At 50.3% G+C, this 25,380-nt stretch overlaps 1 protein-coding gene across 1 annotated transcript in view; it reads right to left on the bottom strand.

The window, feature by feature from the left end:
• ALDH1A3 (aldehyde dehydrogenase 1 family member A3) overlaps window positions 1-25,267 on the bottom strand; it is a 39,513-nt gene extending 14,246 nt beyond the window's left edge. The window contains exons 1-9 of the mRNA XM_077762394.1: window positions 25,066-25,267; window positions 19,891-19,995; window positions 17,266-17,406; window positions 12,505-12,634; window positions 11,651-11,712; window positions 9,246-9,374; window positions 7,584-7,697; window positions 5,104-5,206; window positions 2,268-2,452 (exon numbers count right to left, since the gene is read on the bottom strand). Coding sequence (XP_077618520.1) covers window positions 2,268-2,452; window positions 5,104-5,206; window positions 7,584-7,697; window positions 9,246-9,374; window positions 11,651-11,712; window positions 12,505-12,634; window positions 17,266-17,406; window positions 19,891-19,995; window positions 25,066-25,164 — 1,068 coding nt within the window. The 5' untranslated portion in view covers window positions 25,165-25,267. The remainder of the gene's footprint in view (window positions 1-2,267; window positions 2,453-5,103; window positions 5,207-7,583; window positions 7,698-9,245; window positions 9,375-11,650; window positions 11,713-12,504; window positions 12,635-17,265; window positions 17,407-19,890; window positions 19,996-25,065) is intronic.
• Window positions 25,268-25,380: the final 113 nt, after the last annotated feature.

The following is a 25,380-nucleotide window of genomic DNA, read 5'->3' as shown; positions in this document are numbered from 1 at the left end:
TGGCTGTGACCATTCTCTGCCTGTAAGACCAGACTTCTTGCCTGTCCATCCTGTAGGCAGTGTTGGGGTCCCCGTGGAAAGCCTGCATATCCAGACTCAACTCTTTCTGCGGAGTCCATGTGAACACATTGTTTAAATCTTACAGTCTTCCAAGAAATGGCCGCTGGTGCCTTCCAGTGCTGGAAGAAGAACCTACCAGAAGTGAAGGGCATGGCAGGGCACAGCACCAGAGATGGAGTCAGATGGACCCCGAAGGACAGGTCGAAAGCTGCACTGGGCTCTGCTGGGGAGGGCAGCAGATCTGCCCACCCCCCACCCTAGGTGGCCTGTGCAATGTTTATGTACCTCATTGCCAAATAAACCTGAAAGATGTTGGGGCATTCGGCAAAGCAACTGCCTGCAGTGGACACTGGTGTAGGTCAGCTAGCTGTTTTACAGGCATGAGACAGACAGGACTGACTATTTAGACAGCTGTAAATCCTCTCTGAGTAAAAATCTTATTACCATAGATGAAAAAGCACTTTGGGAGAAAAAAATCCAACAGCGTCCTAAAATAATATGCTGAGGTTAGGCGGCTTAAGTGAGCTTTCAAAAGGACTTTTAGCAGCGGCATCAAAAGCACCGACGAAATCAACACCCATTCTGCTTGGATCTGCTCTCTTGGAAGAGATTTCTGTATCTGGCTTCAAAAGTCAAGCCTGGAGCCTTGGAAAGAGACTTATGAATAATGATGGGGTGAAAGGGTTTCCTTAGTATGGGATCAGCTCACATATTTCCCACGGAGTCTGGATTAGCTTTACAATCATGGTGGGTTTGATAATGACTTGTAGCCATGTTTGCATTCAGACCTGAAATCCAACCAGGGCCACTGGACAACTTTGTGTCACTGGCCGCTGGGTTTGGAGCTGAGGTCTGGCACAGTGGGGAATTTGGGCCACAAGCGGAGATGCTTCTCTCCACCAGGGTCACGTGGCTTTGGAGCCACAGAGCATGTGGGCTGGGAAAAGGCAAGGATGGGCACTGTGGCCAGAAATGCACCTTTTCCACATGGTCCTCCCCCTTCACCAGCCAGGCTGTCCCCACGGGATGCACAGACATTTACTGCCACCTAGATCAAGGAGCTCATCATTTAATGCTCTGTCCCCCCCTTTAAAAAACAAAGACTTATTAGCTGCCTTTATGAATATTCATAATATTCATCCATCACTCCCACTTTCCAGATGAGGAAATTGAGGTTTGGAAGGAGTTGGGACTTTCACAACGTCGCAGAGCCAAACTTGCGCTCAGATCCATGGCTTCCCATGCAAACACATGGTGCCACTGCAGTGGGTAAGCAGCAAGCTCGCAGGATATAGACACAAGTAGGTGAGTCTTGACACGTGATTAGAAACTTCGTGGCTGGGACAGGACTTTGGCTATGAGAAAAGTGGGTTGCTGTCGAGCTCCATTTCAATAATGCATGGGATGGTCAGGCTGCCCTCTTAAATATTTATCCATCTGCCGCACTGCATAATTAGTAAGAAAGTGATACAGGATGTGCCCTTTTAAAGAGGTTATTAAACCTCGTGGTTATGATCATTTTCATCCTGTCGTTAGTTTCGAAAACCAGGCCTCCAGAGACATGCTCCGCCTGCCCAGAGATACGTCCGGGTTCCCAGAGCCCTCTCCACTGGGGCTCTTTGGTTTCTGACGGTCACCTTGTCCTACAGGACACGTGAGCTCGAGGGTCTGGAGGCTGAGACTGTTGGCTCTGGGCACTTTGCTCCTGTCTGTACTTTGCTGCCTTCCGCCCAGGGTTACAACCCCTCTTTTGCAGGGAAACCAGCCAAGTAAGACAGCCTCTGCCTGAGTCTCTCCTCTGGGGATCCCTGTGGCTCAGAAAGTGGATGGCCCTGTTGGCTGGAGGGTGCAAGCGTAAGGCCTTCTGAACCGGGAGTGCCTCCCTCCAGCCAAGGCCCTGAGCTTGGCATTATTTGCTGCAAAGAGAAACAAACAGGGGGTGTGTGACCACTCCCACTTCATAACCGCAGGAGACCTGATGGCACTATACTCTTCGTGGATGGCATTGCATCTAAACAAAAGCCTCAGGTGGCCAAGCAGCCTTCCTTCTGCTTTAAGACGCATCCCCCCCCACACACACTTCTGCTTTGAGAGGGACCGGAAGGTGGAATCAAAAAGCTCCAGAGCTGTAAGGGACCAGGTCCAAAGGGACTGCCTGGTTCAGCCTCCAGACATGCAAGCGGGGTGCCTACACATTAGTAGGTTACCTGGGGCCCCTGTTCCGTTCTGACGTCGAAGGGATCACCGACGGGACGTTTCTTGGCATATTCTACGCTCCGCCTGACGAACTCTGCGTAGATCTGCTCCTCCACGAACACCCTGGAGGCAGCCGTGCAGCACTGACCTTGGTTGAAGAACACTCCCTGATGGGCGCACTCCACAGCCAAGTCCACTGGAGGGAGGGGGTGGCGGGGGCAAGAGGAAGCGATTAAGTCGTTAGGGCCGGACTGGTGACAGCTGCAGCTCTAATTGCCGGGGCAAGAAAACAGGCCCCGGAATGACTGCGTTTCAGAAATTAATTTTATTCTCAGCATTTCCCAACAGAGAGGATGGGAAAAGGGATTTTCTGGTGCACCGGGAGTGGGGCATGGGGCGTTAAGTGAGTCCTTCTTCAGACTTCTGGACTTCTTTACTATACTAATGAGCACGGAGAGTTGTAGTAATGCCCCTTCCTCCACCCTCCGTTCACCTGCTCATGGATCCCTCCCCTCCCCCTTTCTGGAGGACTCGCATGTTCTATAGATTAACCTTTGGTAAGTACCGATGTAGGCATTGGTGAGAGCTTACAATTTTTTTTTAATCTTTATTCATTCTTGATAGGGAGAGAGAGACAGAGCATGAGCAGGGGAGGGGCGGGCAGAGAGGGAGATACAGAATCCACAGCGGGCTCTGGGCTCTGACCTCTCAGCACAGAGCGGAGGCGGGGCTGGAACTCAGGAATCCTAAGATCCTGACCTGGGCAGAAGTCACTACTTAATAGACTGAGCCACCCAGGCGCCCCTCATTGATGACAGCGTTTAAAGAAGCCCATATTTTCCACCTTAAGCTTCCTTCACTTATCAAGTCCTATTAAGCAAGCTTCTTTTGCTTATGAAGTCTTACTAAGTAACATGAACTCCATGTAGAACTTATGTGGGTTAAAAAAGAAAGCAGGGATCCTGCCTCATGAGGGCTGAATCTGAACTGTAGAGCAGGCACCAAGTTAAAACTAGAAGGGTGCTTAGTAAGTAAAACCTTTGGGGAGGTCCTTCATGAAGAAGAGATGCTCAGTGGGCTTCCCTTTAGGGTTCACAGGATGGCCTCTGGTGCTCCACTGTTAGCTGGTTTTTCCACATCCCCCGCCCCTCCGGTACACACACTGTTGCTTAAGAAAAGCAGCTTTCCCATGAGCAGTTGATCCACAGACACCCAGCACTGCTCTTGGGGCAGCTCCAAGGGCTGCTGGCCTCCACCTTGAGAACCAAGCCATTGCTACCAGGCAGGACAGTCTGTAGAAGTCCCTGGAGCAGCAGGTGGCACCCTAAGGTTCTGGCTTTCTCTGACCCTTACCTTCTCTGTGCCAACCACCCCTCCTGCATCCTGATGGGAGCCATGGGTAATGGCTGCTGTGATGGAGAATGGGGGCATGTCACCATTGATACTATGTCTGGATGCCAGTGACGTCACTTTTGTGCTCTGGCGTGGCCCAGATGAGGAGCAGGAGATGGCTATGTAGGGGGTTTATGACCCTTGTAAAACCAACCCTCAAACATGGAGGAGTTTAGTATTTTAGCTGCAGGTTATTTTCTCTTTTTTTCACTGAGGGGGTAATAAGATGAGTTGGGTGCAGACGGGGCACCCAGATAAGGTGGCACAAGAATGCAAAACAGGGGTCTTGGCTCTTTAGGATTGGAGTTGGGGAGCCCGAATGTGCTAATACCCAGTACTGTTTCATGTGGCTCCAGAAACCATCAGTGACACCAGTGAGTGATGCTCCCACAAGGGCCACCAACCCAGGCAAAAAATGAAAAGCTTGTCTTCATGCCCAGATTCCCCCTCCTTCCTTGAAGTTTTTTTCCTCCCCCAGGCCACTCTCCCATTGAAAGCCAGCTTCAAGGAGAGGAAGTGATATCAGTCATTTACATCTTAGCAAGAAATTGGGCTAGGGTCATTTTTCTCAGGGATATTTGCAGTTCTAACCTTGCATGGAATGGAAGGTTTTGTTCTCCATGAGAGGAATTTCTGGCACTAGTGGGCAGGTGGGGGAGGCTCCTCTTTAAGGGCTTCAGGGTATTTGGGAAGTCACACCTTGTGACAGATGACCCTATCAGCAGGTGAATGAATGCCTGATTTGGCCCTTTCTTCCTCCTTATGGACACGCAGCCAAGAATAGCATCTATTTTCATACTGTGCCAACCATGAAGCTCTAGCAAGACACAAACTGCCCTCAAGCAGGTGGGCAGGTTTGCTTTCTCAGGGCAGAGGTGGAGGGAGAGAGACAGCACCCAGACTAGGGAGGTAATTTTAAGGGTCAGCCACCACCGTCTTCTGATTTGCCAGGCCTGACAAAGAAGGAAGAAACATCTCGAGTCTTTGGAGAGCCTCGAAGCGTGGTAGAAAATATTGACTGCGAGGGTAGAATGATGAATGCCTGTGAGCGGGGAGCATCTGCCCTGCTCCTCCTTCTCTTGGCCCCCTCCCTGCACACTGGACTCTGGAGAAGAATCTGGACTTGCTTCCCATAGCCCCAGCTCTGCAGGGACAGGCGATGTAAACTTAATCTTCAAAAGCAGAAACAGGCAGCCTCTCTGCCACCACACGGGATATACTTTTCTCCAAATGCAGCTTTCTATCAGCAATAAAGCTGGTGTTTGGATCTCCATCTGCCTACTTAGGGCAAGATGGCCCAAGGTAGAAAAACAGCACCACTCTGTGTGTGTGTGTGTGTGTGTGTGTGTGTGTGTGTGTGTGTGTGTGTCAGTTGGTCCTGAACTTGGGCAAGGAAGCAGGGAGAGGTTTATGGATCCCTTAAAGCCCCAGCAATGCCCACAAAGGGAGACTCACAGTCAGCATCAGCACACACGATACAAGGGTTTTTGCCCCCAAGCTCCAGCGTCACCCTCTTCAGATTGCTCCGGGAGGCGGCTTCTTTAACCAGCTTTCCAACCTGCAGGATAAAAAACAGACCCAATGAAACCTTGGATGGGGCCAGGCATGGCCTGAACATTCTGGACGAGCTGAGGAGGCAGTGAGTACTGCATGCCCAGGGCTCCCTGCCTCTCTGCCCAGGTGCCCTGGGCCGTGATGCTGTCTTCCCCTCTCCCTGTGTCTCCTCATGCATCAGACCTTGACCTCACTGGAACATTGGCCCAAACTGTTCCACTTACAGGGGTGGAGTGGGAGTCTTTGGAAGGCCCAGTGGTTCACCCACAGCCACAGAGCTGGCGAAGGGCACGGCCAGCTACCCACTTGTCCTGGTGCCCATCCGTCCTGGCAGCGACGTCCAGCTAGTCTGGTAAGGGGCCCGAGGGGACCAGCTCCCACTAGTAGGGAAGGTGGTTCTGTGTGGCTCTGTGGTACAATCTCAGGAAACCTCTGAATATTAGGGTAATAGGGAAGCTGACCTTCAGGATGAGATAGAGCTGATTGTCTGGAATCAGACTCAAGCCTGAGGCTTCCCCAGGGGGAAGGGAGAGAATTGGTGCGCTGTGCAGTAACAGAGGAACCACTCACCAACTTCCTTCATGTCCCTGACAGGTCTCTCCTGTCATTCCACGTACTGCTAGAGTTAGGCTGGGCCCTTCACACAGCTGGTGCCACACACTCAGAGCTGGGAAGACTCTCAGAGACCAGTGTGCACACGGAGGGTGAGAGCCAGGCAGCTAAGCTAGCAAGAGGCAGGGCTGGACTCTTCTAGGGCTGAGGCTGTTTCCCCAAAACCTAGGCGTGAGTGCATTTTAAAAATTGGCCAGCTTGGGGCGCCTGGGTGGCCCAGTCCATGTTGCGTTGGACTTCGGCTCAGGTCATGATCTCACAGTCTGTGAGTTTAGAGCCCTGCGTCAGGCTCTGTGCTGACAGCTCAGAGCCTGGAGCCTGCTTCGGATTCTGTCTCCCTCTCTCAGTGCCCTCCCCTGCTCTCACTGCATCTCTCTCAAAAATAAAATTTTAAAAAAACATTAAAACATTTTTAAAGAAAAATTGGCCAGCTCACAGTTGATGGACCGGAATGATGCTTGGAATAGTTTCAGAATGACAGTGATTGTCCCCAGAGAGCATCAAAGCAATACCAGTCTGCCATGGGCTGGCGACTCCTTGTGGGGTTGAGGGATGTTCTCACAGATGGACAGAGCAGGGACACTTAGGGTGGGCAGGTGTGCTGAGCGCCCCCGGCTGTGGTGATGCCATGCTGGGCCCCAATTCAGCTCTTACTAGACTTCTCTAGCAGTGCTCACGCCAGCCAGCAGAGGAGAGTGGATACGGTACTGGCCTCTCAGGCTCTGGGGGATGAATCTCAGGGGGAAGATGGCGACACTCACTGCATGGGCAGTGTTTGTTCATTTCTTTCTCAAGGACAGAATATCAAAAAATAATTCCACATGCATATGCGCATCAGTTAAAAAGGGGGACGTTCTCGTCTCCCCTCACCCTGAGCCTCAGGACCTGCACAGAGGTGGCCCTGGTTAAGAATTTCTTAGGGATCCATCCTTACGGACAATTTCTATTTCTCCGCACCTACGCTTTTACCAGTGGGATCGTCCTGAAGACACTTTCCCACAGTTAACTTTTTTGTGCTTCAACCACAGATGCGGGACAGTTTTCCTTATTGTAAGGGCTGCAACAGAATGGATACAGAATACTTGAAAGTATGTCCTTGAATGGAGAATATTTCTCAACATACTTGCTTTGAAATGGCATTTCTGGAGCAGAAGTTGGACACTTTCAAATTTGTGGTCAGTGCTACAAAATTGCCCTGAATCCTGGTACTGGGGTGAGTGAGTGCCTGTTTCCCGATAACATCAATGACACTGGATTCCAATTTTTACCAATCTGACAGACAAAACCAGGAACTTAGGTCAAGCTTGTGGAACATTCAGCGTTTCTCTTCTCTGAATTACCCATTCTCTCACCGTTCAGTGTGCTCCCCCCCCCCATTTGACTTTTAGGGATATTATAGATTTTAAGCCTTGGAGAGCTGCATGAATTATGACTGGCTTTCCCCCAAATTGCTATTTATCCTTTCCCTTCGATTGTGATGTTGTTTGTCCTACGGATGTTTTACATTTTTATTTTATCTTATCTACCAATCTTTTTTTCTAAGGCTTCTGAGTTCTATTATATATTTATTTAGTTTGGAAACTGGACCAGTGACTTTATTTATTTACTTATTATTATGTTATCATTATTTTTACTGATTGTTCTGTGTTAAATAACATGGTCATATTTAGAAGGATAATAAACCATAGTTTAGCTCCTCAAAGGAAAAGTTCCCAGGTCTCGGACCATTCAGTGACTTCCGCTTTTGCCCACAGCCGGTGAGGAAGTACCTCTGTGGATCCCGTGAAGGCTAGCTTGCTGATCTGAGGGTGAGAAGAAATGGCCGCTCCCACCGTGGGCCCAAATCCTGGCACGATGTTGACCACTCCTGGAGGGAATCCGACCTGGAAGGAAATTGAGGTGGCATTCAGAGGAGGACAATGGACGAGTATCCACCACAGATCACGAGTGGCCAACAGGCCAAGGCCTGTAGGATGTCCACAAGCCCAGCGGCCCCCTCACTGGGAAGCCAGGGCCCGGGTCATACGTCCACCCCAGGGCCCAGACCCAGGCGGCTAGTGTGTGGGCTGGGACAAGGTGAGGCATAGCCCTTGCTTCCAGGCAGCACTTAACCCAAAAGGGCCTCTGACCAAAATGGCGGCAAGCCTCTACAGCTGAGTGCCATTCTGTGCGTGTGCACGTGCGTGTGCATGAGTGTGTCTATGTGTGTGTTGGGAGAAGAGATACACCTTGCTCACAAGCCCCAAGGCTCAGAAACACCTACAAAATATCCTCTATGAGCCTCAGCCTTCATTTTTTTAAACCCGCCTCATCAATGTTCCAAATGGCAAGTGTAATCGCTCCCTCAGACCTCTTGCTTGTTGAACCCGGGCCATACCCGGAGCTGGCAGGTCCTCAAGGTGGGGACTGCCATTTCTTCCATACTCATGCCTCCTGCTTTGCACATCTGAGGCCTCATTATTAACCAAGAGCACTGCAAATGAATGAGGTGAGGGGGTGCTATTTAACAAATAATTAATTTAATATCTAATGTTATTATTAAAACACATTATTTTAGAAAGGAGAGAGTTTAGGACATGGTGCTCGAGTCTCAGTTGTCCCAGGGGCTATGTTTTAACCGTTCTGTCAGTCTCATGAACATGATGTAAGCATGTCCTACATCACCAGTCAAAGGAAAGCGGGAAACTGGTCAGTTCCTGGTGACTGCTGGAGGCTTACTTCTAAGCAGTGAAGGTCATGCTTCCCGATCGTACTCGCCCCGCTGCGAGGTGAAATGAATGGATCTTTTCTCCCATCCCCCTTCCCTTCTGCTTCTTTTTGAACCTCTTTGCAGCATACAGCTGGGCACAGAAGTCCTGAAGCAACAGAAGTTGTCGGGTGTGTCTGGATGGAGGTGTTTCTTTGGATGGCTCGTTTCCCGGAACGGTGGCTGCCCCGGGGGAGAGGACAACCATCGGAGAGCGAGAGCATGGGCGAGTGGGCCCGGCTCGGGGTGGCCGCTGCCGTGGGAGCAGGCAAGATAGCCCCTCCGGGAGAAAACCAGACCGTTTTGTACACCACAAATGCAAGGCCCGGAGAACCCCCAAATATTTGGCTCCCTCTCAAGTGCCCCTCCTACACATTCTCTAGACACAACATTTGCTCTTCAACCATGGGTTTGAACCCATAATAAGAGTTAAGTATTCTCATTAGGATCAGTGGGAGGAACGGAGTTTCTTCTAGCTCAGTGACCACAAGCAGAAGAAAGAATGCACGATTGCCAAGTGAAACACAGAAGCCACTCCCTTCCCGCTCAGCTGTGTGCAGGCTGGCACTGTCACCCACAGCCCAGCTCCACAGGGCCGCGCTATCTGGTGACCGTGGCCTGGTGCCGGGGAGTGCGAATGTTATCGACAGTGCATAATACTGTCTTTCTTTTTTGGACGCCTTACCTCCTTGATCAGAGAGCCCAGATAAAGGGCTGTGAGGGGGGTCTGCTCTGCCGGCTTCACAACTACAGTGTTCCCACAGCAGAGCGCCGGCGCCAGCTTCCACACCAGCATCAGCAGAGGGAAGTTCCACTACAACAGAACACAGAGGACCTTGTTGGGGGGGTGGGGGTGGAGGCTGGATCCACCCCACTCCCTTGTCCTGGGGGCCCCGTGGTGCCTCCATGGAGGGGACTTGCTTCTCATGGTCTAGACTTGGGGCATAAGAGGTAACACAGGACTGTGCCACGATTGGAACTTCATTCCTGGGTCTCCTGGGTGGCTCAGTCAGTTAAGCTTCTGACTTTTGATTTTGGCTCAGGTCATGATCTCACAGTTTGCGAGATGGAGCCCCACATCGGACTCTGTGCTGACAGTGTGGAGCCTGCTTGGGATTCCCTCTCTCCCTCTCTCTCTGCCCCTCCCCAGCTCATACTCTCTCTTTCTCTCTCAAAAATCAATAAATAAACATTTATTAAAATTTTTTTAAAAAAATAATAACTCATTCCTACCTAGTGCCTCCTAAACTGCATTCTGGGAGATGTTAATAGGTGGCCTTTGCAAAGAGGATTCTGCTATATGTTTATATTTCTGCTGTATGTATATATTTCTTCCCCAGCTCTGTCTGGAATTCCTACCATAGACAGGAAACATAAGATACCAGTGCCCAAGGGCTGGTATGTTCAGCTAAATGATGGCAGGCATTGTTTTGGGGTCCCCCCACTGATGATTGGGGTCCCCTGTTTTTCCTGGATCTGGGTTCCCACTCCTTAGCACACAATGCCATCGTCTCTCTTATCTGACAAGCAAATCTCCATATCTCTCTGCACCTTCCCTTGGCCTCTACCACTTCTAGAAGCTCCCTTCTCTCTCCTCAAACCTTCTTGGAGGAGCTGTGTCCATGTGCCCAGGTCCCCTTCTGTAAGTCCCACCAATGGCGCTTCTGCCGCACCCAAATCTCCCAACACCACTGTTGGTGAGCACATCTAACAGCCGTGTTTCTGTCTTTTTGAATTTCTAGGAAGGGGGTGACCCCATTGATCACAGTCTTTGGGAATGTATTCCATTCCCAGGATGCCCTTGACCCTTGCTGCTCAGACTTCTCAGTGGGGCCCCCTGATAGTCTATGGGATTTGACCCCAGGTCCTCTTCTGTCACTCCATACACCTCTTTGGATGACCCCCATTCCAACTTGATGTCCTGACCAACACCTTTGTCCTGACCATCGCCTGGGGGTAGCTCCAACCCTTGCCTCTCTCTTGAGCTCTAGACCCAAATATGCAAATGTCTGATGGGACCCCTTGGTTAGCTATTCCACTGGCCCTTCTGTGTCACCTGTCCAGACTTACCTTCATCTTTCACTTCACTCCACCCAAACCTACTTCTCCCCTGTCTTCTTCAAATCAACCAGCAACACCCTCCACCCAATTCCAGCCAGGACTCACCCCCAACCTCTGATTAGCCACTAAACTCCACCAACTCTATGTCCTTAGGAGCTTTCAAATCCATGCTTCTGCTAGGTCCTCAAATAGTTTGTTTCTGTCTCACTATTTTTCTTGGTGGGGATACCCTCCTTAGCCTCTTAACTGACCTGCAAGTTTCTCAGGGACAAAGGCTGGATCCCTTTCCTTAAGGTCTTCAGTACCTGGTGCCCTGGTGCCATGCCTGGCATACAGCAGGCTTTTAACCATTTGCTGAGTACACACATCTCCTTCATCTCAGGGAGCACATTTCCAATCTTCTCTCCATGCTGCCTCCTGTCTGCCCAGCCTCCCACCCTGGTGTTGCAGGGGCCTAGGGCTTCCTCCAAAAGATAACCAGCATTGCTGCATTCCCCAGCACCTGCCAGGCTCCCCATTGCCCAGTGAATAAAGTTCCAGGCCCTCAGCAGCCACAGCCCACTGGGTCTATACCATCTGATACGTGTGCACCTCCTCTTCCTCACTTTGTCCCCATCTAAGTGTGGTCTCACCAGCTGTCCTTGCCCTCCAGGTAACCCAGGCACCCCTAGACCTTCACTCAGGCCATTACTGCTGCTTAGAGAACCCATTTTCCTATTGAACCACTCTTTCTCATCCTTCAAAGCCTACTTATGAGACCACTACTCTAGGGTAAACTGGCTACTCCTAGCCCTCTCATTGGAATCATTGATGCCTTCTGTTGTGCTCCTGGGGTCGGTCTCTTAAGAAGAGGAATGGGATCTAATCTATCCTGATAACTGTCAAGCACTGAACTCCATGCCACAGAACAAATGCTCAGGTAATGCCGGTGTGATCGAATCCAGACATATCAGAAACATTCCAAAGGCTACAGGGGAGTCAGGAAGGATCTACATGGATCTATCTATCTAGAGAAGTCATCATACTTACTGGAGTGATGGCCCCACACACACCTATAGGTTCATGCCTGGTGAAACACACAACGTTGTCATCTGGAAGAGAGGTTACATGAAGGAGAACACACTGGGATTAATCTAGGTTAAGGATTTTATGCAAAAAAAAAAAAAAAACAACAACAACAACAAGAAAGAAGGCCAGAAGCCCACAAAGGTGTCAGCTCCAAGTCTTGTCCAGTCTACAAAGAAGCGATTTCTAACTCAATTTTAAAAAATAAAATGCTGGGGTGGCACCTGGGTGGCTCAGTTGGTTAAGTGTCCAACTTTGGTTCAGGTCATGATCTCACTGCTCATGAGTTCAAGCCTTGCATCGGGTTCTGTGCTGATAGCTCAGAGCCTGCTTCAGACCCACTGCCCCCCACCCTCCGACCCCTGCTCCGTTCCCCACCCGTGCTCTCTTTCTCCAAAATATAAACTTTTTTTTTTTTTAAAGTAAAATTCCTTGGGCCGCCTGGGTGGCTCAGTCAGTTAAGCTCCCACTTCGGCTCAGGTCATGATCTTTCGGTCTGTGCGTTTGAGCCCCACGCTGGGCTCTGTGCTGATAAGTCAGAGCCTGGAGCCTGCTTTGGATTCTATGTCTCCTTCTCTCTCTGCCCCTCCCCTGCTCACACTCTGTCTCTCTCTTTTGAAAATAAACATTAAAAAAAGAATTTTAAAAAAAGTAAAAACTCCTTAAGAGAAGAAATCAGCACAGTGCCATCTCCTTTGAGAACAGGGAAGGGGGCGCTGGGGGAAACCAGAAGTGCTCTGAAGAGGCTACCTGGAGCAATGAGAAGACAAAGCCCCCAGAAGGCCCCTGATGAGGCTAGGCATCCTGCATCAGCTCACCTGTGGGTATGGTCCTGCCCTGGATTTTGTCAGCCCACCCTGCAAAGTATCTGAGGGTTTTAACACAGCCCTCCAGGTCGATGAAAAATGCATGTAGGAATGGCTTCCCCGTGTCCATCGTTTCCAGGGTCTGCAACATAAAGACAACACCTGTTTCAGACATAGTTTCCCTTTTGGCCGTCAGGTTGTTAACGACAGGGGACGGGGGAGGAGAGCACAGCCCTAGAACGCCGTGTGTGCAATGTTCTGTGTGTCCTGTCACAAAGCAAGACACTCCATTTCCCATGAGACTGTCTCAGACTGTCAAGGACGTCTTTCCTTTCAAAACACCTCGATGTCGGGGGCTGGCTGGAGCATGGCAAGCATCCCCATTGAAGGAGAGCAGATAGAAGTCTGATCTGCAGCCTCATTGGGAAGGAGGACACAGTAGCATTTGATCTTCTGTCTGGAGCACAGTTGTGTCAGCTGTGTGACCTGGCCAAACATTGTGTATTTCCCGGGAAGCTCCTGGGAGGTTAGGCTTTGGGGAGGCTGGAGAGAGGGCTGCCTTCCTCTGACAAAAGGGGCGATGTGGGTTCTTTCTTTTTGGCTAGGCTGACCCGCATGGCTGTGGAAAGAGTGACAGAGCCCCGAAGGGTAGTGCCATCAGCACAAAGGCACAATCCTCCCCAGCTGGGCTGCCGAAGCCGGATGCGTGGTCGGTCGGAAGGGAGCAGGCTCGCCCTTGGCCGTGAGGGAGGTGATTACCCAGGGTAAGTGCGCAGACACTCAATGGTCCGGATTCTTTTCTATTTCCAGCTTGGGTTTAAGAGAACCCCTTTGTCCCTCAGACAAGTGGCCCCAGTTGAGCCCAGCGCTGAAACGGCCTGTCATCCATCTCTGCAGGAAGTAGCCACCCTGACACATCGCCTGGGGCTGGATTCTCATTTTAGAGTCGATGAAGTGAGATGGTGACTTACTGGGGAAGAGAGGCCCCTCCACATGCACCTGCATGTGTCTCATCTCTGAGCTCGACACCTGTGTTCCCACGTTGAGGTGTCGATGCCACGGCTAACAGAATTGGGTGAAACCCAAGGTCACCTAGCAGGTCAGTGGCATTGAATTCGGTGAATCAAACTTCCAGCCGGCACAGTGACCACTCCTGAGGTTGCTGCCCCCGGACATCTGCATCTGGGAAGATTGTGGCATGGCTACACAGGGTACTCAGGGTGGCTCTGTCGGAACTGGGCTTCCGAGCATTCCTAAATAGGAGCAACCACTTCCCGTGCTGAACCGAGAGTCCCTGAATCCCTCCCTGCCTCAGTTCCCTCATCTGTAAAATGAGAATAATCCTAATAATACTACTAATAATAGTAATAATACTATTAATGCTACTAATAATAGCAGTACTTGCCTCAGGGGGCTAGTGTGAAGGCTAGAGCAGGGCCCGCCCACAGAAAGTGCCACGTTAACTGTTGATGGTGACAGTGATAGGATTATGATCATCTTCCTTTTGGGGGGCTTCTTTTTTGGGCAATCCTTGCTTGGGGCCACCAAGGAGAGAGGACTGTGCATTACTGAAGATGACAGGGCTGGTCTGGGTCTGAGATGTGGGCCCGCCCACAGAAAGTGCCATGTTAAATGTTGATGATGACAGTGGTAGGATTATGATCATCTTCCTTTTGGGGGGCTTCTTTTTTGGGCAATCCTTGCTTGGGGCCACCAAGGAGAGAGGACTGTGCATTACTGAAGATGACAGGGCTGGTTTGGGTCTGAGATGTGTCCCTGCCCCAGCAGATGTGGCTCAGGGACCAAGTGAGGCCAATGAAAGATCTAGTATGCTATGCCTTACACTCCTATTGATTCCACGTCGAAACTTTTATTTTCCCACAGGAAACCCAGCCATTGCAAATAACGCCCCAAAGTCCAGGATGGGCCTACTCCAGACAGCATCTTCAGATCTGTCAGTGGAATGAGGGATTCATTCTTGGCCCTTTTCTGGAGGAGGAGAAAGGCAGAGGACTGAAGCGTAGCAGTGTAGGGACTTCCTGCCTCCAGTCCTGGCTTACCTCCTCTGGCTGGATAACCTTGCACACCTTACCTAACCTCTCTGGGCCTGGGTGTCTTCATCTCTGAAATGGGATAATGAAGGCACAGGCCAAGTGGCCACCAGACGCCTGGGGCCTGGTGAGGATTCAGCAAGCGTCGGCTAGCTTTCACTATTAACTTGGGCTAGTTTACTTCCCAAAGTGACAACATGAATTTGCCAGCTTGGTTTTATGGAATCTGTCCAAGCAAACCCAGGGTCATAATAGGTTTAGACAGGAAACTTTTTAAATGTAAAAAAAAAAAAAAAAATTCGCAGATGAGCGTACAGGGTTGAACCTGAAATATCGAGTGTTAGCTACTGACTGGGACTTGTAAACAGTTATTGTGTCTGGACCGGGAGGGGACCGCAGCCGCTCCCGAGTCTACTTCCTCTACCATGTTAAGAGACAAATATGCTTTCTGTAAAACGAACGCATCATAACCTTCAGATACCAAAGAATGAAGAAAAATGCGAAGGGAGCCTGTCCCTATACTCAGTCAATATGCCAAGGGTTTAAATGACGAGGCCCAGAAACGGGGCTTGGATTGAAAAGAGAGTCAACAGGGAAGGCCCCTATTTGCAGGAGGAGGGTCTTCCAGAAAGGGCACCCACAGAGCCAGAGTCTTGGCCCCAGGTGCCTCAGGAAGGGGGAGGAAGCCGGGGCTGCTGGATCGCCCACATCTGTTTCTAAACATCGAACACAGAAGTAAATACGTAGCTCTGTCAAAACCACTGAGCTGACAGGAGAACATGATAGAAAGAAGCACTTTGCTGCATGAAAATGCAAGGAAACCATATCAAGGTGGAGGCTGAGGGTGTTTCCCTATGATGTGGCCCCGGTTCGAAAAACCATATTTACCACTAATTCTCCTGTTCCTTTCACGGTGTGGCGAAGAGCCGAATCTTGTATCTCATGCACAGCCAGCTCCCCACGAGAGAGGCAACTCGCGCCAGCTGCTATCACAGCCCAGTCCTGCCGGGCTCATGGGGCAGGCTGCAGGCAAAGGTGTCTGTAGCCACTGCTCCCTAAGACGATACTGACACTTGAGGACAGGCTGGGGAGGGGTGCCCAAGGCACATCCTCTCCCGCCTGCTATTAGTCCCCACGGACATTGCAGACTGATGAGCTCATGCTGGGTGAAAACAGAAATGTTTTTGAAAAAGCCAGTCTGGCAGCTTGAGAGTTGAGGCTGGCTGTCATTGCAGGAAGAAACCAGAGGCTCCTCGGACAGAAACGCTGGAGAGGGAGCCACCCCTTGCCCAGATTTGGGGGCGAATATGCCCCTGCCAGGACTGGCCGGCTGGGGAGGAAGGGGAGGCCTCGGTGCAGACTTACCCTCTGGGCATCGCACCTAACAGCAGGACCCGAGGTGCAGGGTTCTTCGGCCCTCCACCCCCAAAACACACATTCGGGGACAAAAACAATCTGTGTCCTGGATGATGCTGTTCTCCATGACGTTGGCTATTCTATGGCTTCTTTCAGACACCGGATCAAGAAAGGAAAAAACCATTTTTCCAAATCGGAGGCTGAAAAGGAGATTTTTCACCCCTACAAGCTGAGCCTCAAGGTTTGGAGCAAGTTTTAGACAGGAGTCGAAGCCATATAGGAGGGCTGTATGGGAGGGTGCAGAGGACCTCGAGGCAGGAGGTGGCCTTGAGATTTCCTCTGCTCACTCACTACAAGACTAAAGGAAGGTCTCAGGATCCCTGTGAATAATGCATTTGCAACCTATAACGGTCTTCACAGCCTGGTATGATTGGAGTAGCCCTACCCCATGGGGCGGGGCTGAGGTCACATGCCCCTTTTGCAGCAGCAGAACCAGGATTATCAGAAATTACTGGCCGAAAGGGTATATAGCTGGGCATGCAACATTATTTATGATGAATGCTGTTACTAATAAGAGCTATCATCTAGTTAGTGCTTACTGCATGCCAAGGCCTCTGCTAAGGATTTTAAATGGATCACTCTCACTGCATTTAAATATCACTCTTACTGATATCTTCCACAAAGAAATATATGCTCAGAGAAGTAAAGCAACTTGTCCAAAGCCACCCAGCTAACAAGTGGCAAAGCTGGGATTTGAACGGAGGTCTTTCACAACTCAGAGGTTTCCCACAAGCAGGTCAGTCTGCCCTTCACTATCATTCAACATGCTCACCACTGCCCAGTTCAAGGGTGACTTTTAAGTTAGACGGGAACTATTTTTTCTATGTTGAATGATGACATTTATCTTAATAAGTATTCAAAAAAAATATATACCAGCATATTAAATCTGTAATTTCATGGATGTTGTCACTTACGATGAAGTTAAACTCAACTTTGCAAGAGATTTCATGTGAAAAAAAAAGTGTCATAAATATACAGGTGTAGGGCCAGGATATGGCCTAGCTCATCTGGCTGGCTGTGACTAAGAATCTGGGAACCACCAATGAAGCTCAACTTCCTCCAGGCAAGTTCTTGGTTCAATATGTGAACTGCAGGGGGCAAAAGTCTGACTTTAAAACCAAATCGGTGAAGGCTGAGGGCGTGGACACGTGCCTTTTACCAGAGAGCTATACCTCAAAGGGCCTAACACATCCACCTCCACACCAAACCAGAACCTTGGGTCTCCCCCACACTCCGTGGGGGACGGGCCCCCTCTGGGAGGCCAGCCAGTTGTCTCACACCTGCCCGCTGATGCATGTGTACTCACAGCCAGGATGTCACGGTCCCTCTCCACAAGGTCAGCCAACTGATTGAGCAGCCGGCCACGGCCCAGTGCGTCCAGGCGGCGCCATGGGGAGCCCCTCTGGAAGGCGACTTGTGCGGCCTCCACCGCCTTGTCCACGTCGGGCTGAAAACCAGAGTGAGTGTATCATCTTTTGCTGTGACTGCATTTTGGGAGAATTCAGCTCAGCTGTCCCTTACGAAGAACAGCAGAGACCTGTCTCTATCACACAAGCAGAGAGGAAGGGGGTTGGTGGCAATCAGTAAATAGCGGCTGGGTTTCAAATCACTGGACCCGTTCAGGGCTTCTGAGGGACTGTCTGCTTCTTTACGTCTTAGGTCTTTTCCAAGATTCCTACAATGGCCAAGTACGAGCCATCCTTCTGATCATAAAAGCGTTTTAAAATAGATTCTAAAACTGCCGACCTTAATTATTTTTCTTGGTGACCCAAGTAGGAAAAGATTTTTCCACTTGCTCGCTCAGTTTGGACACACACTCCTGCAGTTATTCAATTAGGTGGGGGAAATGTCTGTCTTTTTATTTTATTTTGGCATTATATTCAAGCTGAGGACTCTGGTCCCAACGTGAGAAGGGGACATGAGTGTTTCTTGGGAACTGACCGCATCGGAAAAGTCCACAGACAGGGAGGATCTGGAACTTTACTCTCCCTTCAGCCTCACCTACCCCCCTGGGGGCAGAAGTATTGCACCATTTATCGACAAGGAACTGGATTTTCTGTGCACCCATAGAATTACAGTCAAAACTTATTGGGGCACCTCGGTGGCTCAGTCCGTTAAGTGTCCAACTTCGGCTCAGGATCTCACAGTTCGTGGGTTCAAGTCCCGCGTTGGGCTCTGTGCTGACAGCTCAGAGCCTGGAGCCTGTTTTGGATTCCGCGTCTCCTTCTCTCTCTGCCCCTCCCCAGCTCATGCTCTGTCCCCCTCTCTCTCAAAAATAAACATTAAAAATTAAAAAAGAAAACTTCTTTGTAAAAGACATGAGGTTAGAGCTATTTAGAGTTGCTTAAAGTCATCCATTCTGGGGCACCTGGGTGGCTCAGTAGGTTAAGCGTCCAACTTCGGCTCAGGTCATGATCCCATGGTTCATGGGTTTGAGCCCCACGTCGGACTCTGTGCTGACAGCCAGCTCAGAGCCTGGAGCCTGTTTCAGATTTTGTATCTCCTCTCTCTGACCCTCCCCTACTCACACTGTCTCTCTTTCTCTCTCTCAGAAATAAATAAAACGTTAAAAATTTTTTAAAAAATTTTTAAAAAATAAATATTCTTAGGTCAGGAGAGTGAATTTGAGGCTCTAGGTTGCTGATGGGCAATGGCTCAGTCCCCAGGCCCCTCAGAGCCTCATTTCCCTAGAAATATGATGCCGGATGCAGTCAAGACAGACACTCCACCAAGATTCTCTGTTTCCAAAGCATGCTTGGGGGCCACTGAAAGCTTGGGGAAGGAGGATATTAGGACTTCGAATTCCTTGTTCTGGGCTCTGGGGACCAGATCCCCTCCAGCTGCAGGGGACAGGACAGCCTCTGTCTCCACGAGCTCAGGGCAGTCACCCAGACCAAGAGAAAAACCAGGGCCTGGGGCAGGGATCTCATTCTCCTCCTTGATACCTGTGTAATGCACCTGGGAATCACCTACTGGGAATCCTGTTCCGCACCCTACCCCCCCACTCCAGCCGCCCCACATACTGACATTATATAAAGATGAGCCCTCCCCCCTCCCCATGCTGTTATCTTGGTAAACAGAGCTTAGCTCGAAGCACTGTACACAGAAGGGTCTGTACAGGCAGAACCACTGTGTTTCCTGCCTGCCACGGAACTACTACTGGTGGCATCAAATTCAAGCCTATTTTACATGTATCTTTCACCCTGTTCACATTCAACATTACCCATATACTTAACAAGAACATCAAATGATTACGCTAGTGGTGGAAGACGGGTTTCTATTTCCCTTCCCCCTTAGAAAAGCTTTACCTTCAACATTTCTTCTAATGGCACGTATACTTACAAAATATTTTTCGCCTTTGAAATGGATCAAAGACACACCCAGAAGACATAGATATATATGCATAGTTATATCGTCCTATAGTTATACAGTTGTTACAAGAGTTATAAAGACTGTAGCTTTACATGATCATTTCATGTTCTGGCAGAAAAGAAATCTGCATGATGTTATTACCCCTGCATGACTTGGTTAGCAAGTCTTTTTCCCTTCAAGTCTTTTTTTTTTTTTTTTAAGTGTCTCCTGCCAGAATGCTGCATTTGGGTGAAACACACCAGCCGGAAATGCTTTCTGGAAAGATTCTTTAATGCCTCCAGGTTCAAATAATTGATAAAAACCTTTCCTTTCGCCCTGTGATGAGGATAGCTGAGGTCATTCTTATAGATGGGGAAACATCTATCAAAGGAGAGTGACTCTTTGCAGTGGATCGTTCCTAATTGATCCCATTCTGGGCCATGTGTCTGAGAAGCAGCTAACTTAGGTCCTATCCAGAGGACGGGCCAATTCTGTCTTAAAGCTGAGCCAAATTGCCTCCTTATCCTTTAATTATAGGTAATTTAATTACTTGGAGGTGGGGGGTAGGCAAAGCACTCACCTTATCTCCTTCTTCTACTTCACATATTTTTTCTAGAGTTGAAGGATTATACGTGGCAAACTTTTTTCCACTCTTGGATTCGTGCCATTCATTGTTGATGAATATCTAACCAGGAAAGGAAGTTGTAATGCATTAGGGTTAAATCAAAATCATATCATTCCAACGTGCTGAGGACCTTAGGTAACGTCTTGTTCTACCCGCCAACCCCCCTACCTACCCATTCACCCACCCCTTTACAGAGGGGACCCAGAGGGGAGATGGAATCACCATCTGAAGGGGAGGGGACGCCCAACCCGGAGCATCCTCAGAATTAGAATCCAAGTCTCCTGACTTGTAATGCATTTTCAGAGAATTACTTTTTGTCATAATGAAACTAAAGTCATTTAGAATTTTTCTAAAATGTCTGTCTCTTTTTAAAAAGCATTAACATGGATTCATGGAGGAATGGCTATCGGGTATAAGTTAAATCCAACACCCTCACCAAGTTTGGGGGAACATTAAATAGGTTTGGACCTATTTAAAGTGCCAAGGAATCACCTGTCCATGAAGGATTGGTCATCAGTGAGCACTCCCTCCTGCCACCTTCTTGTGGAAACCCCCAGCTAGATTGCTGAGGAACTGGCTTTCTACAAGGATCTTACCATAATCCTTAATCTTTGTGAAATGTACATCGGTATTCCTCCCTCATTCTCTTTAAAATGTCTGTGTTCATGTTGGGCCTCATAAAAGCCAGTGTTGGAATACAAAGATAAATATCTGGACTAGGAAATGGTCTGGTTATATATGAGCAGATGTAGCAAATAACCATTTATATCTAGAACCAAGGAATTAACCCGCAGACATCACTTAGCTCGGAGCCTCAATTATCTGGAACACAACTGAGAACAAGGACGTTAAAAATAAAAAGACACCATGAGTACACTAAAAGGAATTTGCAAAGTTCCCACTCTGAAATGTGTGTACTATTTACTCTTAGTTTACTGTAACTGCTAACTACCTTAAAAAAGCACCCAATTAAACAAGAGTGTTTTTGGAAAAAAACGAGGAATAGAGGTAACAGATAATATACAAAACATGTTCTGACAGTGTGGAGGCCCCCGTTACCCAGAGAGGACAGATGATCTGCTGCTGTACCAGCATGGGACAGCCTTGTCATCACAGCCTATCACGGAGTCATAATGACCCCAGTCACATACGTGGGTGAGACGTTTTAGAAGCATTTCCATCAATAATTTCAAGGTACAGAACTAGCTCATCAAATTCCATTTCTATATCTATACGCATATCTTTTGCTTCCCTTTCTGTCATTTTCAGTGAGTTGTGTCACTCCAAGTGCTATTTTCAATTACTGTGAATGGTATTCATTCAGAACACCTGATTCCTCAGTGATGATAGGCGAGCAGAGGACATCTCATCCAGTTTGTGCGTGGCTTGGTTACGGTCTCTGTCCATAAAAATTCCAGAGCTCACTGAGAAGGAAACGCGCTCTGCGAAGCTGCTGGGGGAAGACCATTTTGATAACTCTCCCCCCAAAAGCGGGGACCTCTGATGTTCCCAGGCGGGGACAAAGCACAGAAGGCTAGCTCTCGCCGGGGCAGGTGGGCAGAGGCACCCTGTCTCCCACAGGGAATCCTGAGCTGAGAGCATCCCTTTCCTGTAGGACGTGCCCATCCGACTTCTGGAAGCTCAGCGCCTTCAACATGAAGCCAGGCCCCCAGGGAAGCACGTGGAAGAAGCCAGGCTACAATTACAGGTTTATTCTTCCAGCTGAAACCAAATCCAAGTGTTCACTTTTGCCATCCAGCAAGCAATCACTCGGTAACAGCGAGAAATTAATAAGTGGGGAAGAGGGGTTCAGTTAGCGCGGGGAGGAAAGCGCAGCCAGAGAGAGAGAGAGAGAGAGAGAGAGAGAGGCCCATTTGCTGGAAGATGAAATTTCGTGGGTTAGCAAATAGAGACTGTTAGTGAAAACTGCTGATTCTGGGTCCTTCCTGGTATCAATTCCAAGGGGGAGGGAAATGAGAAGACGGTAGAAGAGAATATAAATAAGGAAGATGGAGACAGATTGCAACGATCATATGTCTGTTATACTTCATCTCCAAGCATGTTCCTCTAAAAAAAAAAAATTACTTGGTCGGTCATGACATTGATCTGTAGTCCCTTCTAACCAGCAACTTAAAAAAAAACAAAACCAAACATTCAGACTCCTCAACTCTGACCATATTTTCCCATCACGATGTTGCCAATTTAGCAAGATTTTTTTTCTTCCTACTACACTAGTAAAGTAATCTTGGAAGTGGTTTCTAACTGTTGATTTTCTCTCCACGAAAACAAAACAAAAACATAAATAAAGAAGGGGTCTGTAAGTGTGGCCTACCAGTTATGCTGCCTGTATTGTCTTGTGCCCCAAATAGGGAGAATGTCTCCGGAAAGAAAAAAAAAGTTTTCTTCCACTTGTGAATTGGTACCAAATAAACCTCGCAGAGGTATGAAATGAAGTTACACCGAGCTGTACACGAACTTGAATTTTCCTGAAGGAGAAGAAAGGTGTGCTTTCCTGACTGAGCTGGAAAACCACAGCTGCTCTGAGGAGACCCGGGTCCCGGGTGGAGAAGATGGCGGTCACGCAAGGAAGGTATGCTGCTGCCATTTACAGTAACTTCCATCGGACTTCGGCTAGACTCAGAGGAGTATGTTTTCAGAAAAGGAGATTTGGAGGAATTTTATTTTCCATAAAAGAGATCCTAAAAATGGGTGTTTTAGTGAACCAGAAACTCTTAAGGAGAATCTCTGTTACCGGAAGAAATTGTATAAGGAAGGAAAAAAGGTCCCCCCACCCTGAAATGAAAAAGGTTGGGACCCTGTGAAACTGGGAGGGGGTGCCCAAGAGGATCCTACCCCCACCCCAGAGTCACACAGCACAGCCCAGTGTTAAAATGTGACAACAAATGAAGTTTCGACAAGGCCATCCTTCTGGAAACTGGACTTACCCTAGGAAATGGCACCCCCAAGGCTGGGGCGCCAGCCTTTTCTTCCATTTCTTCCATTAGCAAGAAGTACCATGAGTCAGGTTTGAAAAATAACAGCCTTTACTGGCTCACGCGCTGCACCCGTCCCCACCGCCTGCCCCAGGCCTCCATTGATTCTGCAATTCTGTGTCTCCTGCTTCTTTCCTAGGCCCCTTCTGCTGTCTCTCCAGCCAGACACTCCCTCAGCATTGCTCGCCAGGGCTGTCGTCCCTCGGTCACCGCGCAGGCTGTCTGGGACCTGCAGCTGCTACTGGTCGGCCTCTGCGCTGGTGGGCCTGCAAGGGCAAAGCAGGCAGAGGCCTCATACTCCACAGGGACGGAGGGTACAGTGGCCTGAGGCCACAGCAGCCATCGTCCCCTGGTGAGCCCCTAAAACTCCAGGTTCTCTGGCACCTCCACCTCCTCGCCTCTCCTCAGCCCTAATCACATATCCTGCTCTGTTCCACTAAGAAAATGGAGGTGCCCAGCAAAACTAGCAACACTGGTCGCTCTGCAAATAATCCGCTAAGATCCTCCTTATATACACTTGTAAACGGCCATAAAGAATCGCAGAGAAAGAAAGAAACGTTCCCTATGTGGCTTCCTTCTTCTGAAAGGACTCAAAACGGCAGAAAGGGAAAGGACAATAAGGTATGCGATTTCTGGGTTCTGCGTCATTTAAAAGAAAACAAAATAAACAAAAATAAAAACAAACATCACCGCCACCAACAGGCAAGCACCAGCAGTATAAAGAAAGGTCTGCAGAGACGTAGGTACTATTCTTATGTTCCCAGAGTGCGTGGTGGAATTTTCGCTCTGAAGCCGATACTGCTTAGGGAAACTACATTAAAAATAATCTCCAGCGTTTATGGTGAAGTGTCTACGCTGATTACAGAGCCCTCTGAAAACAGTTAATTTAAATGTCATGTGATCAGAGGCAGAGCCGACATTAAGTGCCAAGAGACCCGAATCTGAAGGCCACACATAGTGGCCTGCAACTTTCTCCGCTTGATTAAAACTATTTGAGAGGCATAATTGCTACTTTTGAAAGTAAAATTGGTGGGGGAATTTTCTAAGCGCTGTGTCAGCCGGAGTTGGGGGCTAGGGATAAGATGAGAATTAAAAAAATAAAAAGGAGGGAAAGTTGGGGGAAGAGAAGCCACCGGAGGCCTCGGCCTGCGACCCGGCAGCGCTCAGCGGTCCACGGCCTCCAAACAGCCTCTCCGTGTGCTCCCCCGGGACGCGCTCCGCGCAGCCAGCCGCAGCGGGGCCCCCGGGCCTCACCCGCTTACTTTCGGCCCCAGGCAGGTGACCGCACCGCTCCGCAGACGCCCCAGCCTCCCGGCCCAGCGCAAAATAGCAGAGACCATTGGGCGCGGTGGGGCCTTGCCACCAGTGCGGCTTCCCAGGCCCAGTTCGGAGACCTTCGGGAACACATTCTCCGACTGTCAGCACCAGAGCTTCTGGTCTCCAGGGCAGCTTCACCGGGGCTCACCTTCCCACTTCCCCTCGCTCTACAGGTAAGCCAGGTAGGCTAAGCCGGGAAGGTGCGACGTCTCTCCGGTTGCTCGCGATGACACGGTTCTGGAGTGTCCGGTGCAGCGCGAGCTCTGGGAGCGACTCTCGGGGTTCTCAGGCGCTCTCTGAGCCCCCCAAAGCCCGACCCGTTCAGCCCCGGAAACCTTGCCGCGGGGTCTGAGGGAGACCACCGCGCTGGAGGCAGCACGGCCCGCACCTCCGCTCGCCTTCAAAGCGGGCCCCGCAAGGGTACGTCGGGGCCGCGCCGGTCGGCGGCAGCCTGGGGCGGCGCGCGCGCTGCGCAGTCTCCCGCGCCAGGCTCGGCGGCTTAAAGCCCTGAGCCTCGCCGCCCGAGGGCCTGTCTGGGACTGCAGATCGCGGGGTCCCGCTCGGGATGCGCGGTGGACGCGCTCCCGCCCGGGATGTCCTGCGCCGGACGCGGCTTCGAGAGGGCCAGACCCAGGCGGAGAGGCTCCGGTCCCGGGAACGCCGGGCGAACTCGACTGACGGCGCGCCGTCCGCAGCGCCCGGCACCCTCAGAGCGGAGCGGCGGGGCTCCCGGCCTGGGGGCTCCGCGTCCGCGCCACCCCGGCCCGGCAGCCCAGCGCAGAACCAGGCTCCCGTCGGGTGGGATGGGCGCCCACCTTACCTTGGTGAACTTGACCTCCAGGCTGCGGACGGGGCGCGGCAGGGCAGGCGGCTTCCTGTCCAGCTGCCCGTTCTCCACGGCCCCGTTGGTGGTGGCCATGGCTCTTCTGCGCTCCCCGGCCCGAGGCGCCCGAGTCTGCGGCGCTGGCTCCCGCCTGGATGGTGCGCAGCCTGCTCGCGGGGTGACAGCTCCGCGCCGCTTTATGGAGCGACCCACGCCTCCCGCCCAAGGGGGCCGTCTAATTGGCTGCAGGACCGGAGGAAGGGAGGGCGGGCTGGAGGGGAGGGGGCCGGCCTGCCTCTCCCCACCCCGCCC

This window comes from Crocuta crocuta, unplaced genomic scaffold, assembly GCF_008692635.1.
Source record: "Crocuta crocuta isolate KB4526 unplaced genomic scaffold, BGI_CrCroc_1.0 scaffold93, whole genome shotgun sequence".
In the NCBI taxonomy this organism is placed as follows: domain Eukaryota; kingdom Metazoa; phylum Chordata; class Mammalia; order Carnivora; family Hyaenidae; genus Crocuta; species Crocuta crocuta.
Note: the sequence above shows the minus strand (reverse complement) of the source record. Positions and strands in the feature narration are given on the sequence as shown.